A 17,231-nucleotide genomic window follows, 5' to 3' on the forward strand; every position below is an offset into this window, starting at 1 on the left:
GGATCCAAGGATGGCCGCAGCTTAAAGAGGTTATCCAGGATTTAAAAACAAAATTACTTTCTTCCAGAAATGGCGCCACTCTTGTCTTCAGTTTGTGTGTGGTATTGCAGTGAATGGAGATGAGGCGTAATATGACACATGAGAGGTGTGTTGCTGAGCTACGTTGCTTTTCTAATTGTAGATGACCCCTTTAAATAGGTACTCCACCAAAAACAAATCTCCTTTAAATCTGATGTCAGCAATTTATTTACTCCTATTCAAAAATTTCCAGTCTTACAGTACTTATCAGCTGCTGTATGTCCTGCAGTAAGTGATGTATTCTTTTCAGTCTTACACAGTGCTCTCTGCTGCCACCTCTGTTCATGTCAGGAAGTGTCCAGCGCAGTAGCAAATCCCCAAAGAAAACCTCTCCTGCTGTCCAGACCGGAAATAATACACCACTTCCTGCAGGACATACAGCAGCTGATAAGTATGGAAGAATTGAGATTTTAAAATGGAAGTAGATTACAAGTCTCTGGAACTTTTTGGCACCAGTTGATTTGATTTTTTTTTTGCTGGAGTACCCCTTTAAGTTATATACAGTATCAAACCAACACAACCTACAACAAACACACAAGTACACAGTAACATTTATACACATAGTCCTGAGCTATAACATATAATACTACGCTGAAGGCCTAGACTGTGCGCGTCCATATAATTGTATGATGCAGAACACACGCCTATACCATAAAATACATAATTCAGACGTAGCACATACCCCACTACACTGACGGCATAAAACACACCATAACATGTATACACTTGACTTGCTTCCATGCAAAACTCACAACATTCATCATGTATACACACAAAAGCAACAATGACATACATATTCACTACAGGTATAACATAGAGACTCATGCACCATTACTTCTTTACATTAAACTAACCCTATATATCGTGCTGTATCTTTCCATCTTCAGGGACAATACAATGTATTCAGTCATGTCTGTAATAAAACGGCCTCCGGGGGCGCTGTTTATTCTAAATGTGCTAAATATCACACTAATCTAAATGACTATGAAGGTCACAAGCAACGATAGTGTTATATAATGTCACATCAATTACGGTTTGCTTTAATTTGTTAAAGGAACACTAAACACGATTTTCTCTATTGTTCTCTGTTATCAGCCACTGTATTGTCAATGCACCCTTCCCACATCCTTAATGGGACAGAAGTATTGAGTAAAGAGCAGATAAATGTACAGAATAAAAGTGATTTTATTTGCAAACAGAATCACATAGAAAGAGATTTTGCGTCCCAAACAAATGCTTGTAAAGCGTTATCGCTGAGACCGATACGAGGCGACATGGTATGGCTAGGAGTGAACAGCATACTGGTATTAGTAAAAGGAGTTTACTACAGACTGGCTTGAGTTACTAGTGGCCTCCAGATGTCCCGGAACTACAAGTCTCAGTATGGGGCCGTGTAGTTAGGGAACAGCTGGAAACCTCGAGTTACGCAAGGCCCGTTTGATGCTAGATGACATAGCCCAGAGAATGTAAATCTGCTGTTTGAAGAAGCAGTCCAGGTCATGGCTCACTCGTAGACACGGATGTCCATGCTAATACATAGTATTACAATGTCCATATGTTACACGCTTCCTAGAACAGAAGCTAAATTCAGGTTTCAGCCACCACTGCGAGGCAGCAAATCAAAGCAATCATTATATTAATTGGGTATAGGCACCATCCCGGTCACCAGTATTCATTCTGACACATTCCAGCCTGGAACCCTATCCAGTGTAAACATAGGTGCAAATTGGATGTATCCCTTTAAGAAGAGGTGTCAGAATGTCGTTACGTAGGTTATTCTGCCGCCAAGGTACAGCGTCTTCAGGGGCCCGCTGATTCCCTCCAGACCAAGCCCCATAGGAAGTCTTTGAACTCTGCATGCACCTGGCATTTGGGCACGGATAGTCCAGGACCATGAACTCTCACAATCACCTTTCACAGCAAGAAGTCAGACTCTTGCTCCGAGTGCAAGCTTTTTGGATAAGGCACTTGGCTTACGTTATTGGTCCCATGTTACGATGAGGAAAAAGTCTTACACGCACACGTACTTTTTCCACCAAGCTTTAGAGAGTGTCTTCATCTTGCTAGCGGTGGCGGCCATTTTTCTCTCCCTCTGGTTTCTGAGGTCAGAGTACCGGATGCCGGACAGGATGGCCGTGTCGAAGACCTCTTTCAGGTTCTTTTGTGTAAGAGCGGAGCATTCGACGTAGGCAACCGCTCCAATTTTTTCAGCGAGGGCCCTGGCAGAAGAAGGGGGCACAGGTTTCTCCCGATACCGTGCCAACTGGATTAAGACTTTGACATCCTCTCGAAGGTCGCACTGCGTGCCCACCAGGACGAGCGGCACGTTGGGGCAGTGGGTCTGTATCTCTGTGATCCATTTCTCCGATATGTTCTGAAAAGAAGATGGGCTCACAACGCTGAAACACAGGATGACCACGTCGGTTTTGGGGTAGCAGAAGTGACGCAGCTTGTCAAATTCATCCTGGGGAGAGAAGGAATATAAGTTTAGATGTGTGTATCCAGAAGAAGCCAATATAAAGGCTAACAGAATGAAGAAACAGTAGAATAATGTATAAGCCTTATAGACATGAAGTCTGGTTCTAGGGTGGGGGCTGTCTGCTTCTCCCACTGCAAGGTGTTACATACAAAAGGTATGGAATCTGCAAGGTGATATAGACATAAGATACGGTGTCCTTACCCCCCTACAGGGATATATAGTAGCACATACAGGAGGAGTCATGCAACATGAAGCTTGACATATAATCCAGCTGAGCACTTACCTGCCCTGCGGTGTCACAGAGCTGCAGCTTGACAGGCGTGTTCGCGACTTGCACCAAAGCTTCAGAAAAAAAAGAAAAGATATAGCATTAACCATTTGCACTACATCCAGATTGTTAGACATAATCCTATTTTTCTATGGGGCTTAACAGGCACCGACAAGATGTGACCCTATCACTAGGCAAGCATATCCCACAGCGCAAGGAGGCATTGTAGAGTGACCCAGAAAACAAACACTAAAAGGGTGACGTTATCCCGAGTTATATAACATCTGGTCCAAACCAAATAAGCCCTTAAGACTTGTACATTCCTAAATGGGGGAAAAAATTGCAAAAAAGACGAAGAATCCTCCCTCCCAGGGGTGTCCCATGATATCCTAATATCAGATCCCTTTCACGAATGCCCTGGAAACCCTGTACAATCAGCCTAAAGTTGACGTGCAAGGAATACAAGCAGGTCTGAATACTGGGAAACGTGTACGGACTGGACCTTCTAAGCCAAAGGTTGTAAATAGGAATAAAAAGCCAAATAATGGTGGAACCCAAATCCAGCGTATTCCTTCTGCAATTTATTTTGTATTTAATTTGTATAAGTGTCCTTACCTGAGAAGTCATCAAAGGCGGTGGGGATGTATCGTGTTGGGTAACCATTGGTGGTGTAGCTGACCAGAAGGCTGGTCTTCCCTACTGCCCCGTCTCCTAGTAGGACACATTTTAGGTTTCTTTCTTGACCTCCAGTGGATGGAAGGGGTTTAGGCTTGTGGGGTGGCACAGGGGGTGCAAAGTGTGACGTGTATTCCATGGACATCTCCTGGGGGGGCATTATCCTCTGGCCTCGTAGCGTCCACCTTGCCAGGTCTCTACAGGTATAATGTTTCAGGAAAGGAGAAATGACTTTTTAAAATCAGTTTCTCCTCCCTCTTTGTTGCGAGACACCCCCTCCACTCCTGGGAACACTGCAGGCTGAGGGCTGGGATCAGGAGAGGGAGGAGTTGCAGACAGTCTGGGATAATCAATGTGGAGGACGGAGGGATTGATGTGGTGGGGGAGGTGGAAAGACTGGGAGGAGGGAGAGCACTGGGGGTGGCATAGAGCTTCTTATTGAAGAGGGCTGCATAGAACTGACAAGAGGAATTCTGCCCAACAAAGTTCCCTCACATTCACGAATCCCAGAGAACTGGGAAAAGGAAGAGTTAACCTTCCTCCTTTATGAAATCTCCACCCTGAAGAGTTGCTGTACTTTTCTAAGAAGCCCTCAGCTTAACCCTCTCCCTCCCAGATGAGTGCGGGATATCCTGCTCCTATCCCCAGCTTACCCTGTAATATACCTACTTAATACCATAATCCTGCTTTGCAGAGCTTACGTTCTTATACGGGGAGAATTAAGAAGTATCATGTCTTCAAAGTGCGCTGGAATCCTGTGGATTCTCCCGCTAGCGTCCCAGTTTGGGTCGGTGTTATTGGGACAGAGATCAAACCATAAAGTGAGTTATTAGCGGTGTTACAGAACACACAGCGCACCCGCAGGGCTGTATAGGTAGAAGCCTACACTTGTCCGCCTGATCTACTTAAGTCGCTGCAAGAGTTGTGTAGCCCCAGGGCCCTCTCTGCAGATGATGTCATGGCGTGCCCTATTACCAGCGTCACCACTTTTATATATGAGCCAACATCAGAGGCGTAAACCCACGCTCCTAAGCTCTGGTGCAAAAACTTTACCTGGGCCCAGCACCTTACTGGCATTGACATCACGTACTACCAGATATAATGATGTCATACGATACAATACAGCTTCCATTTATAGTTTAAAATTGAGCTTTTTATGCTCTAAAATAAAATCTTTACACGTTTTTTCCCCTCCAACCATCACATCAGATTACCACTGACAATTTTACGGGACGTGTGAATGCAGCCTTAAAGTGAATCTGTGACCCCCTGACTGCCTACTGAGCTGGCAGCCCCATTGGATAGATATCAATGAAAGCATTCAGAACACACCTTTGTTGCCTGTTTCTGTGTTTTTATTTTCATTAAAAAAAACTTTATTTGGGCTGTGAATAGTGTCAAAGGGGTGGAGCCTATAATTCCCTGGGTCCTAACACTGTTATGCCTTACAGTGCTGTATACCCACCCCTTGCATAATCAGGGATACACACTGGGCATACAAAACAATGAGGTGTAGGACTGCTAGGGCCCAGGGAACAATAGGCTCCGCCTCTTTGACACTTTTCACATAAAAAAAAATGATTTTTTTTCTTGACAATAAAAGCGCAGACATAGGAAACAAAGATATGTTCTGAATGCTTTCACAGACATCTATCCAGTGATGCCACCAGCTTGGTAAGCGGTCAGGGGGTGACAGATTCACTTTCGATGGAAAGCCCTATACAGATTAGATGGTTGGCAGATCTCACAAGTTCAATTTACTTTAATTAAATGTCTATGGGGGCCCCTTTATTCTCCACTGATGACAGAGGTTGTTGGGAGAGAACAGTCGGCATGTGAGATCCCTTTTCTCTCAGGGGTGTAAGCTAGCGCCACAGTTGTCTAGAAGCAGCTTTCTCGCCTCTCCCTATTTTTAATACATGTTCTTTTCTACAAGTAGGGTGTGCATGTGTATGGGAGGACAGAGACAGACAGCTGTCGGCCAACCAGCTATTTAAAATATATGTTTTCCTTATGAACCATCATACTGTGTTCTATTGTCTCGGGTACCGCAAGGACATATGTGCCACCCCAGGCTCATTAGGAACGCACAACTATATCTTCTGTATTATATCTAGTGAACAATGATCCATTGATAGCCCAATGCCTGTTCACGGCAATAAGCAACATGTGGAAGAGTCATCAGGCCTCACGCTCTTTATTCCCTCAATGAACATTAACACCATAGGTGTGAATGGCGACACTCTATCAGGCCGGCCTACTCCCTGAGGTCCATGCATCTGTCCCTGCTAACTACACAAGAGCCTGCAGCTGTTTACCCCGAGGAGCGAAGCCCACCCAGCGTGTCCTTCTCCAAACACTCCATTCTACATCAAACATTCGAGCTGCTAAAGCCGAGATAGCTGCTCCCTGTTACTGTTTATATTAGGGGATTGTTGGATTATTGAGGTGGTAATGTTTTATGGCGACAGGGTGTACCATTCACCTGACTCCTTTTTTCCCCCCTTCTGTAAACTACAGTAGCCCAGCAATAGCCCGCCATTATTAGAACTGATAGGAATAAGCTGCTAATCTCATACAATGTGAGAAGCATTAATGCTGAAATGTGTCTAGGTCCGATATAGGACCTACCGCCAGTGCCGGACTGGCCCACCACAGCCCTGGAGAATCCTCCTGTGGGTCCACAGCTTTAGAACCTGCACTAACACTGACTGACATGTCGTTTCTCACTGGTTCTTCATTGGTGGGCCCCAGGATCATTTCCTCAGGTGGGCCCCAGATACCTCAGTCCAACACTACCTACTGCGGTTCAGTATTGGAGCTAGACTGTAAGGCGAACACAAAGATCACTAAATGAAGCCTAAAAGTCATTATTAGCAATATATTTCCCTTCTCAACCTTCAGCTGCTGGAAAACTACAACTCCCAGCATTGCTGGGAGTTGTAGTTTTGCAACAGCCAGATAGCCACAGGTTGGAGAACATTGCTCAATGTTATCTGCTGTGGAACTACTATTCCCAGCATGGCTCATTATAGAACACTGAGTGACGTTAATCTCTGAGTAGCCCCACAGAATATGTTGGCGCCATATAAATCAATAAAATAACAGAGAGCATGAGAACTGGTTACTTGCCATGGCAGGCTCTGGCTCAGTTTCAGTAAGGTGTGAAATAAGGAAGAAATGTATCTGCTGCCGCCTTGTGGCAATATTCATGTATTACAGCTGCTTATATAATAATTTGGCAAATTTCTTTAGTAGATCTGTCAATGTATATTTTGTTACCACATTCACCATGCAAGATAAATAATGATATAATTTTAAAGTTAGGGTTAGTTAGTTTTTGTCTTTTTTGTTTTTGTTTTATATAAAATGTGATCTCTTGTATATTATACTTTAGTATATCATGCCTGTGAGCAACATAATACTTTCAAGTCACTGGGCTGCCAATGGGGTGACTCCTTAAATGCTGTGGATCCAGGATCTGAGATTTTCCAATCCTGGGAGCCTGGTTGTCATAAGACACCTGACATCCCTAAATTCCCAGCAAAGGAGATCTGTGCCAGGCAGTTACCTGCCTGCCATGAACAGGCAGCAGCATAGCCTAAAGCTTGCCATTCATCTAACTGATGGACGAACATTCAAACGTCTTCACGCCCGACTCCTATCACAACTGACTCCATCTGTAAGTGGCCGTTTAGGAGATGTCCGTACACCTTCAACTTATGGCTGTTCCAGCCGCCCGCTATACTGTATGGGGACCCATGGGCGGATTAAGTTTACCATAGGCCCCAGGCTGTTCACCAAGCCTGGGCCCCCCCACCCCACTAACTATGGCAGCACTAGCCTGGCGTTCATAGTACAGGATAGATAATGTCATGATGTCATGATTTGTGCAAAATTGGCATAAAAAAACAGTGATTTTTTGCAAATCATGGCAGAAGTGTAGCCAGGAGACAGTACACCATCGAAAGTATAAGTCTTTTTGGGTGGTCATGGGCCCCCCAGGAGCTCAGGGCCCCGGGCTGCCGCCCAAAACGCCCCTATTGTAATCCACTACTGTGGGGACCATAAGCCCTTTTTATGATTGCTGTAAATCCACCAATAACTGGTCACTAGAGGGTTAAAGTAAACCCTGGTTTTGTGTCTATATACTGGTTCCCTCTGCTATTCTTTTGATTATCTCACAGAATGTCCACCTAATGCGCCCAGTACCAGTGGTCACTCATGCTCAGTAGCTCAGTAGTGTCATCACCTCAATCTATTGTACATGGGCAGTGCCCAATTATAAAGGGAATGAGCATTCGGCTGATTGTGCCTTCCATGCAGCCAAAAAGATCATTGTTATCCCAGGGGCCGTGCAGGGGACGTTGAGTGTATACGGCCAAACGAATGATCAAATGATCCCGGCCACTCAATTGGTTGAGCCATCTAAAGGCTCCATAAATAAGCCATGATCACGAGATTTAGCAAACATGGTGAAAAGTGAAACTGGCTCAGTTGCCCCTAGCAACCAATCAGATTCCACCTTTCATTTTCCAAAGAGTCTGTGAGGAATGAAAGGTGGAATCTGATTGGTTGCTAGGGGCAACTGAGCCAGTTTCACTTTACACCATGTTTGATAAATCTCCCCCTAGGAGTTCATCGGACTGTGTAATAAGGCCCTAAAAAGACCTGGACACATCAGATGGACATTCTGCAAGATAATCAAAAGAACACCAGGAGGCGCCATAATAAGTGTGTAACAGCTGTATGGACACCAGCGTTCCCAAACCTGCGTTACTCCACCTGTTGGAAAACCCCTATCAGTTCCCATCACTGGTTTACACACTGGAACCCTTTTATTTACTGCTATTAGTGTAGCTCCAGTGTATTGCAGAAATGACTATGGGGCAGAACTATGTATGTGGGTCTCCCGACTCCCGACCAGACAGATGATGTCACTGGAGAGAAGGGTTGGGGGTTCCCCTATTGTTTAGGAGGGAATAGATAGCACTAGAGTTCTTGGTCGTACCTAATGTTCATATGAATGATTTTTCAATCGAGAATTCCCATGTAATTCTCCTTATCAGCCATAGCCCCAAGTGATCAGCAAGTTATCGGAAATAATATAATGGCGGATAGAACACAATAGAACAAGACAATAGGCCTAATGATGAGAAGATCTCCGCTTGATATGAGCCGGCTTATACTGAATACACATGATGTCAGACACTGTCCGCCCATGAATTGGTATTTGTTTGCATTGAGTCTGTCACTAGAGCCCCTATTGTCTTTTTAGGTGGGTTACCTGTGACAAACATGGCTTTACCGACTCCCCCTAAACAGAGTGTGATTCTAGCCCAGCGCAGCAGGCCTTAACCCCATTCATCCCATTTACAATAGGATACAACACGGTTATATTAGATCCTTGTAATGACATTATAATGAACCGACACTTAGCATGTCTGTGTAAAGGAGCTGGTCATTTCCTTTACGATGAGAGTCTGAGCCGATACTGACCCCATTTACATGGGAAGGGAGAGTGGGATTAGACAATTCCCAGGGACTGGTGAAAGAAAGGCTTCCATACAGGCAATTCATCCAATGTTTACTGGAAACATAAACTTTCTTGAGGTAGTGATCATGGTCGCATCACACTTGATGTGGAAACTTCCAAGATATTTGTAAAGCAGTCTATACAATTGTATTTGTAAACCAAAAAAATGCAAAAAACTTTGAGCAAATACTGTTTTTTTTGTTGTTGTTTTTTTTTTTTTTAAATCAGCAACAGCACCACCTTTTTCCATGGGTTGAGTCTGGTATTGCAGCTCATATCCAAAAAAATTAACAATCTCTTGAAAAACTATTGATTATAAGGCTGGATTCAAAAGTTCTTAAAAACACAGATAAGTTGCTGCTGAAACCTAACGTTACCCCCACAATGTATGGCAGGGATGGGGAACCTTAGTCCCTCCAGCTGTTGCAAAACTACAATTACCATCATGCCTGGAGGGGGGGGGGGGCAAATCCAAGCTTAAGCTGCCCAGGCATGATGGGAATTGTAGTTTTGCAACAGCTGTAAGGCCAAAGGTTCCCCATCCCTGGTGTTGCCTTCTTATGGTGCCATGGCCCCTACAGCAGTAACCAATATGATGTCCATGCAGTTCTGTATGATTCTGCACCTTCCAGCAGAGGGCAGGAGAAGATCGGGAGTGAGGAGGGGTAATGTATAACGGTTTAGCCTAGACGATCATCAAGCTGTGTAATAGGCTTGGTAAACCAGCGCCGATCTAGCAGATCTGCACTCATTTACATTATTGATCGGGCTGCCATATTGATCAGCCCATCTATTAGAAACTTTAGTCTCATTCAGTTGAATGGGGTTGAGCTCCATTACCAGGCAGAACTGCAGACATGAAGGGCACAATAAGGAATACTGTAGTGCAGGGCACTTGTACCAGTCACTGTGACCAATGATTCTGCTAATAAGTGATTGGACCCCAGTGATGGTCTCCGGGACCCCAAGATTTCAGGGAGTCCCAGGGGTCGGACCTACACTTATTCCATATGCAATGTGAGAACACATCCTAAGCTAAATAATAAATGATAGTCCAATGTCTGGGTACGATTTAGGGTACATTCACACACCAGTTTCATTGCGTTACTCCATGTGTAGTGCACTTCTAAAAGGGCCCTTAACAACTTATTTCCCATTAACATCTGATCAAGGCCGGATGGAAGATGTTTGGACTGGAGGCCTTTATCAGCCTGTGCCCTCCATTAATATACGTATTTGGAATGACTATATGTTAATTCACATTGTACAAGGGTCAATGGCTGGCAGATTCTCTGGTGTCATGTATGGGAGGAAGCAATGGGATTGGTTGTGGAGATTAAACATGGCGGCCAAAGTGTTTACAGGTTTTTCCATTACTGCTGAGGGTGGTCGTGGTATAGTGGGGTTCTTCTGATGTTCAGCCTGCACTACAGTGAGGAGGCTGAACATTAGAACACGGGGTCCCTCAAGATGCTGTGGGCCCTGACACTTGCCGGGGTCAGCCCTGTGCTGACGCCGGCCCTGGAGTCCGGCATACTCAATGGTACATAGATGGACGAAGGAAAGAACATCCCTTTATTCTGCAGCTTTTACAAATCTAGAATTAAAGTGGAGGCTGAGAAGAAAAGAGTCACATCAACAGATAGATAATCCACTATGTTAGTTTAATAGAAGGTAAAGATATCTATCAACATGACAACATGACACATCGCTTACATATATATATATATATATATATATATATATATATATAAATACATATATATATTTGTACAAAGCATTGTGATAGCTAACAAGAAGCCATATATATGTTTAGGTAAAAGATCGTGTTTTATTGCTCAGATACCAGTGTACTGATGATACATGAGGACATCAGGCTCCACAAGATGGTGCCCCATGAGGATGGATGGGGGTCAGTGACACATGAAGTCCCATTGCTGAAATAGAAGAAACAGTGGAGTGAATGTAGGGAAGGACGCAGGGTTGATGGTTTTGGGTCACTGTAAAACCGGACCCCTACAAATCCCTGGATAAAAGGGCCGTGGTTCTAGTGTGTCATGTATTTATGTCTTGCTAGTCAGCAATTTATCACCAACAGGTACACTACCCAGAAGTAGGGTCTGAGAATAGGAGAGCAATTTTACGCCCTCTTGTGGCAAGTTCCAGTTTTTAATCAGACCAGTCCTGTAATGAGTTACATATCTGACAGACATCACTACATGCCTAGTCATGCAGCAATTTGACATTATTTATTTATTTTGTTAAAGGGGTACTCCAGCGGGAAAAAAAAATCTTTCAAATTAGCTAGTGTCCGAAAGTTGTATAGATTTGTAATTTACTTTTATTTAAAAATTCTTTTAGTACTTATCAGCTGCAGTATGTCCTGCAGGACGTGGTGTATTTTTTCCAGTCTGACATGAGGCTCTCTGCTGCCACCTCTGTCCATGTCAGGAACTGTCCAGAGCAGTAAAGGTTTGCTATGGGGATTTGCTACTGCTCTGGACACTTCCTGCCATGGACAGAGGTGGCAGCAGAGAGCACCATATCAGACTGAACAAAAAAAAAAAAACACTTCCTGCAGGACATACAGCAGCTTATAAGTACTGGAAGACTTGAGATTTTTAAATAGAAGTAATGTACAAATCTGTATAACTTTCTGAAACCAGTTGGTCTGTAAAAAAAAAAAAAATATTTCACCAGAGTACCCCTTTAATAAGTGTACATTCCTGGGCATTACCATAAAAGTTTTGATAATTGAAGTTACCGAGCTCATACTCAACGAAACTCAATGCTCTTCTGCTGGGTTCACAAAAGTGTCAGTACCACGGACACAAGTCTCGGCCTTGCCGTGGGTCTGATGACTCAAACTGACAAGTATCATCAGGAACATGGTCAGGCCGAGACGTCCACCTGCAATACGCCTCCGTGAAAGTGACCGTACGCTAATAATAGGTTTTATTCCTGGTAACACATTGCACTTACATCTGTTTTGACCTCCACTTTTCCAGGCATTAGGTAGTGTTCTTCTTGAACAATTGAACTTGGAAAGTAGCCCAACCTGGCTGTGTACTCCCCATATTCATCTCCTTGCACCTATAGAGTGACAGAAGGCAGCACATCACATATGACTCCATGTATATATGTATGTGTGTCACACCACTGCACTGGTACTTACACTTCCGAGCCAAAACATCCGGCCGCGGCCCTTTAACTTGGAGAAAACATACAGAGTCTGTCCACGCCTGATGGGGATGAAGCGGCAGTCAGGGGGGGTGTAGTCCGAGAGCGACACTGCTATAGATATAGGATCTGCCAAGAGGAAAGGGCTATTACACCATATTGTATTCCTCAGAGCTTCATATACTGCAGAATGTGATAGTTTTATTCAAGATATGTCAATTCAATTCAAGACCCAAGACATGGAGCCAATGGGACAGGCGGAACTTAAAGCAGGAGGACGCAGCGGAATCCGCTTGAAGTTCTCCGCTCGGAATCCGTAGTTGGCACATACCCTAAAAAATCCAGCAAAAACATTTTTTTCTTTCAAATCAACTGGAGTCAGAAAGTTATATAGATTTGTAAGAAATCTCCCGTCTTCCAGTACTTATCAGCTGCTGTATGTCCTGCAGGATGTGGTGTATTCTTTCCAGTCTGAAACAGTGCTCTCTGCCGCAATCTCTGTCTATGTCAGGAACTGTCCAGAGCAGTAGCAAATCCCTATAGAAAACCTCTCCTGCTCTGAACAGTTCCTGTCATAGACAGATATGGCAGCAGAGAGCACTGTGCCAGACTGGAAAGAATATACCACTTCCTGCAGGGCATACAGCAGCTGATAAGTACTGGAAGACTTAAATTTTTTAAATGGAAGTGAATTACAATAAAGTTATTTATATTTCTTTCTGACACTAGTTGATTTGAAAGAAAAAAAAGTTTCACTGGACAACCCTTTAAGTTACGGTCTACAAAGCTTATTGTTGTGCCAAGCACTTGACACATGATACTGACCCAAGAACTGGTGATATGGATCTGACTCTGGTTGCAAATTTCAGTGATGCTATCTGATGACATTAGTGTGATTGGTTTTCGAAAGTATTGCAAGATCACCAACTAAGCAGGCTAAGCAAGGTTCCCCCAGGATCAATTGGATCTCCCCGAAAGAAGGTAAAAACTTTACTAGAACATGATGGTCCATAAAGGGTTAAATGTATTATTTATTTTAACCATTAGTATAGCGCCATAAGATTTGCTAATCTTTCCTTGTATGTATACATAATTTACTGGGATCACAAGAGTTAAATGATCATAGTAACGATCATAATTATCGTAACTAACGACTATGATGATAATTATGATTGTAACTAACGACGTTCTATGTATTATGGTGAAGGATTTCAGGTTGTTACCAAAAGTTCTCATTTGTGATTGTTAATCGGAGAAGACAAAAAAATCGTTTAGTCTCCTAGGACCCTTAGACCCACGACTAGAGATGAGTGCAACTCAAGCATGCTCGAGTCCGATTGTTCGGCACTTGATTACCGGAGGCTGAAGAAGTTGGATGCAGGCCTAGGAGGTCACGGAAAACATGTATACAGCCTATGGCCTATGTTTGTATCCATGTTTTCTGGGCAGCATCCAACTTCTTTTGCCACTGGTAATCAAATGCCAAACGTGCTTGTGCGTGAGTTGTGCTCATCTTTACCCTCAACTTATCCCTTCTGAGACGTGGAATGTCAGGAAGTAAGCTCTGTAGAACAGAAGGCGTCAGTTGTCTGGACAACCTTTAACTCTGGGCTGGGGTCATTTTCAGTGTACGGCCGGGGAGGGGGTGGATATAGAAGCCGGCGGTCACTTTTCTCCCCGGCTCCAGCGCCGGGTCCCAGATGCACCGCCCCGTTCTCCCGCCCGGCTGCTGCCTCCTAGTCTGAGCTGCGGCTTGAGATGTGATGTCTCAAGGCAGCTCAGCCATTTAGCTCCGCCACGACATTGAATGTTCCCCACTCACAACAGTGGTGACATTGGCTTCTCCCTGGTTTGGTGAGCTAGTTGCAAGTCTAATAACTATAACACTGTTACTACCTGTAACATCACACAGCACACTGTATTCTCTACCTGTAACATCACACAGTACGCTGTATTCTCTACCTGTAACACCACACAGCACACTGTATTCTCTACCTGTAACACCACACAGCACACTGTATTCTCTACCTGTAACACCACACAGCACGCTGTATTCTCTACCTGTAACACCACACAGCACACTGTATTCTCTACCTGTAACACCACACAGCACACTGTATTCTCTACCTGTAACACCACACAGCACACTGTATTCTCTACCTGTAACACCACACAGCACACTGTATTCTCTACCTGTAACACCACACAGCACACTGTATTCTGTACCTGTAACATCACACAGTACGCTGTATTCTCTACCTGTAACACTACACAGCACTGTATTCTCTACATATACCACACAGCACACTGTATTCTCTACCTGTAACATCACACAGCACACTGTATTCTCTACCTGTAACATCACACAGTACGCTGTATTCTCTACCTGTAACACCACACAGCACACTGTATTCTCTACCTGTAACACCACACAGCACACTGTATTCTCTACCTGTAACATCACACAGTACGCTGTATTCTCTACCTGTAACACCACACAGCACACTGTATTCTCTACCTGTAACACCACACAGCACACTGTATTCTCTACCTGTGACACCACACAGCACGCTGTATTCTCTACCTGTAACATCACACAGTACGCTGTATTCTCTACCTGTAACACCACACAGCACACTGTATTCTGTACCTGTAACATCACACAGTACGCTGTATTCTCTACCTGTAACACTACACAGCACTGTATTCTCTACCTGTAACACCACACAGCACACTGTATTCTCTACCTGTAACACCACACAGCACGCTGTATTCTCTACCTGTAACATCACACAGCACACTGTATTCTCTACCTGTAACATCACACAGCACACTGTATTCTCTACCTGTAACACCACACAGCACTGTATTCTCTACCTGTAACACCACACAGCACACTGTATTCTCTACCTGTAACAACACACAGCACACTGTATTCTCTACCTGTAACACCACACAGCACGCTGTATTCTCTACCTGTGACACCACACAGCACGCTGTATTCTCTACCTGTAACATCACACAGTACGCTGTATTCTCTACCTGTAACACCACACAGCACACTGTATTCTCTACCTGTAACATCACACAGTACGCTGTATTCTCTACCTGTAACACTACACAGCACTGTATTCTCTACCTGTAACTACACACAGTACGCTGTATTCTCTACCTGTAACACCACACAGCACACTGTATTCTCTACCTGTAACATCACACAGCACACTGTATTCTCTACCTGTAACACCACACAGCACACTGTATTCTCTACCTGTAACACTACACAGCACACTGTATTCTCTACCTGTAACACCACACAGCACACTGTATTCTCTACCTGTAACACCACACAGCACACTGTATTCTCTACCTGTAACACCACACAGCACGCTGTATTCTCTACCTGTAACATCACACAGCACACTGTATTCTCTACCTGTAACATCACACAGCACACTGTATTCTCTACCTGTAACACCACACAGCACTGTATTCTCTACCTGTAACACCACACAGCACTGTATTCTCTACCTGTAACACCACACAGCACACTGTATTCTCTACCTGTAACACCACACAGCACGCTGTATTCTCTACCTGTGACACCACACAGCACACTGTATTCTCTACCTGTAACACCACACAGCACGCTGTATTCTCTACCTGTAACACCACACAGCACTGTATTCTCTACCTGTAACACCACACAGCACACTGTATTCTTTACCTGTAACGCTGATATTGGAATAAAGTAGAGAACTTTTTGAATTTAATTTTTGCTCAGCAAACACACACAATATGAGACAGAGGCATGGGATATTTGTCTCCTAAGGGGGGAGAGCAGTGGGAGCAGGAGACAATGTGAATTGGCACAGAGGCCATTTTTCTTCACTTCCTGGATTTCTATCAGCTACCAGTGTGGCAGAACCGCACAGATATGGTAATACATTATATAGACACATCTATATAACTTTTAATAGAAAACATGTTTTCCTTATTTGGAGTTCCCCTTTAATTGTCTTATTCCCTCTTGTCTGATCTGATATATATTGGGAGTGGACAGGCAATGACGGGCAAGACATTTGCCAGTCCAGTCATCTCAAGTATCATATACCGTACATGTCCTTATAACTAGAATAGGGCTCATGCATGGTACCTGCCTGATGACAGACTATTGTCCTGCCCCATGTCAGACTGGCACTACACAACCCATTAATGCTATTACACAAAGATCTACCACCCAGAGATGAAAGAGTGGCGAATATTTTTGACAGTGTTGTAAACATTCCTAGGTACTGATTGAAAAGTACTACAACCCTCATCCTCTCTACAGTACTTACGGCTACACTCCTCATCCGCACACAGCTTTCTGTCCGAAAGTTTGGGCATCTTCCGGTTTCCCCCAACCAGCCCAAGCACCACACAGAAGCAAAGCCCCAGCAGTGAGCGGCGGTACATGGCTGCTTGACTCCAGACACTGAGCAGACAGCAGCACAGCGGCACAACTATCTAGCAGAGCTCAGTAACCTGCTTCACATTACCTCCCCACCTCTTTTTTTTCCATTTCATCTGGGTGGGGGTGGGGGGCATTCCTGTCAACAAACTGCTAAAACTAAAAAAAAAAAGGTTTTTAAAGGCCCATTACCTGTAATGTAAAAGATGACGTAGCTGGAAAATAACTGACAATAGGATAATTGTCTATGAATTTGTGATGGGACTGATGAAATAGCATTCTGTGTTCATGGCTGGGAAAGGGAGTAAAAACTACCACAAAAAATTATATTATATTACATTATATTACACATTGTTGCAGTTGTTTAGCAGTACAACAACTCTTAGGCTAGGTTCACACTGTGTTTTCAGCATCCGTTTTTTGCAAAAAACACATGAAAAACGGATTGCAAAAAACGGATTCATTTGTGTGCATCCGTTTTTCCATTGACTTTCATTATAAAAAAAACCGGATCCGTTTTTTTTGACGGGCCAAAACGGACCAAAAAACGTTGCTGACCCTA

General features: G+C 43.9%; 3 protein-coding genes across 3 annotated transcripts in view; 1 reads left to right on the forward strand and 2 right to left on the reverse strand.

Moving 5' to 3' along the window:
• Positions 1–17,231, forward strand: part of ACTMAP (actin maturation protease) — a 140,041-nt gene that overhangs the window by 105,734 nt on the left and 17,076 nt on the right. The gene's annotated exons all lie outside the window — the stretch shown is intronic.
• Positions 1,246–3,800, reverse strand: LOC138766120 (rho-related GTP-binding protein RhoU-like). The gene is made up of 3 exons (XM_069943467.1): positions 3,441–3,800; positions 2,841–2,899; positions 1,246–2,542 (listed from the first exon to the last, which is right to left on the reverse strand). Exons 1-3 carry the CDS (start codon positions 3,658–3,660, stop codon positions 2,090–2,092), a joined length of 732 nt encoding a protein of 243 aa, XP_069799568.1. The 5' UTR covers positions 3,661–3,800; the 3' UTR covers positions 1,246–2,089.
• Positions 10,694–16,731, reverse strand: MIA (MIA SH3 domain containing). Its single transcript, XM_069986889.1, has 4 exons — positions 16,557–16,731; positions 12,212–12,345; positions 12,019–12,129; positions 10,694–10,973 (listed from the first exon to the last, which is right to left on the reverse strand). Exons 1-4 carry the CDS (start codon positions 16,672–16,674, stop codon positions 10,950–10,952), a joined length of 387 nt encoding a protein of 128 aa, XP_069842990.1. The 5' UTR covers positions 16,675–16,731; the 3' UTR covers positions 10,694–10,949.

Source organism: Dendropsophus ebraccatus, chromosome 10 (assembly GCF_027789765.1).
Source record: "Dendropsophus ebraccatus isolate aDenEbr1 chromosome 10, aDenEbr1.pat, whole genome shotgun sequence".
Taxonomy (NCBI): domain Eukaryota; kingdom Metazoa; phylum Chordata; class Amphibia; order Anura; family Hylidae; genus Dendropsophus; species Dendropsophus ebraccatus.

Coding starts and splice junctions, on each gene's coding strand:
- LOC138766120 (XM_069943467.1), bottom strand. CDS start 3,660: ATGCCCCCCCAGGAGATGTCCATGGAATACACGTCACACTTTGCACCC. Junction 2,900..3,440: donor CGCCTTTGATGACTTCTCAG/GTAAGGACACTT, acceptor TTTTTTCTGAAG/CTTTGGTGCAAGTCGCGAAC. Junction 2,543..2,840: donor TCTGTGACACCGCAGGGCAG/GTAAGTGCTCAG, acceptor TTCTCTCCCCAG/GATGAATTTGACAAGCTGCG.
- MIA (XM_069986889.1), bottom strand. CDS start 16,674: ATGTACCGCCGCTCACTGCTGGGGCTTTGCTTCTGTGTGGTGCTTGGG. Junction 12,130..12,211: donor GGATGTTTTGGCTCGGAAGT/GTAAGTACCAGT, acceptor GTCACTCTATAG/GTGCAAGGAGATGAATATGG. Junction 10,974..12,018: donor AAGTGGAGGTCAAAACAGAT/GTAAGTGCAATG, acceptor CTTCTATTTCAG/CAATGGGACTTCATGTGTCA.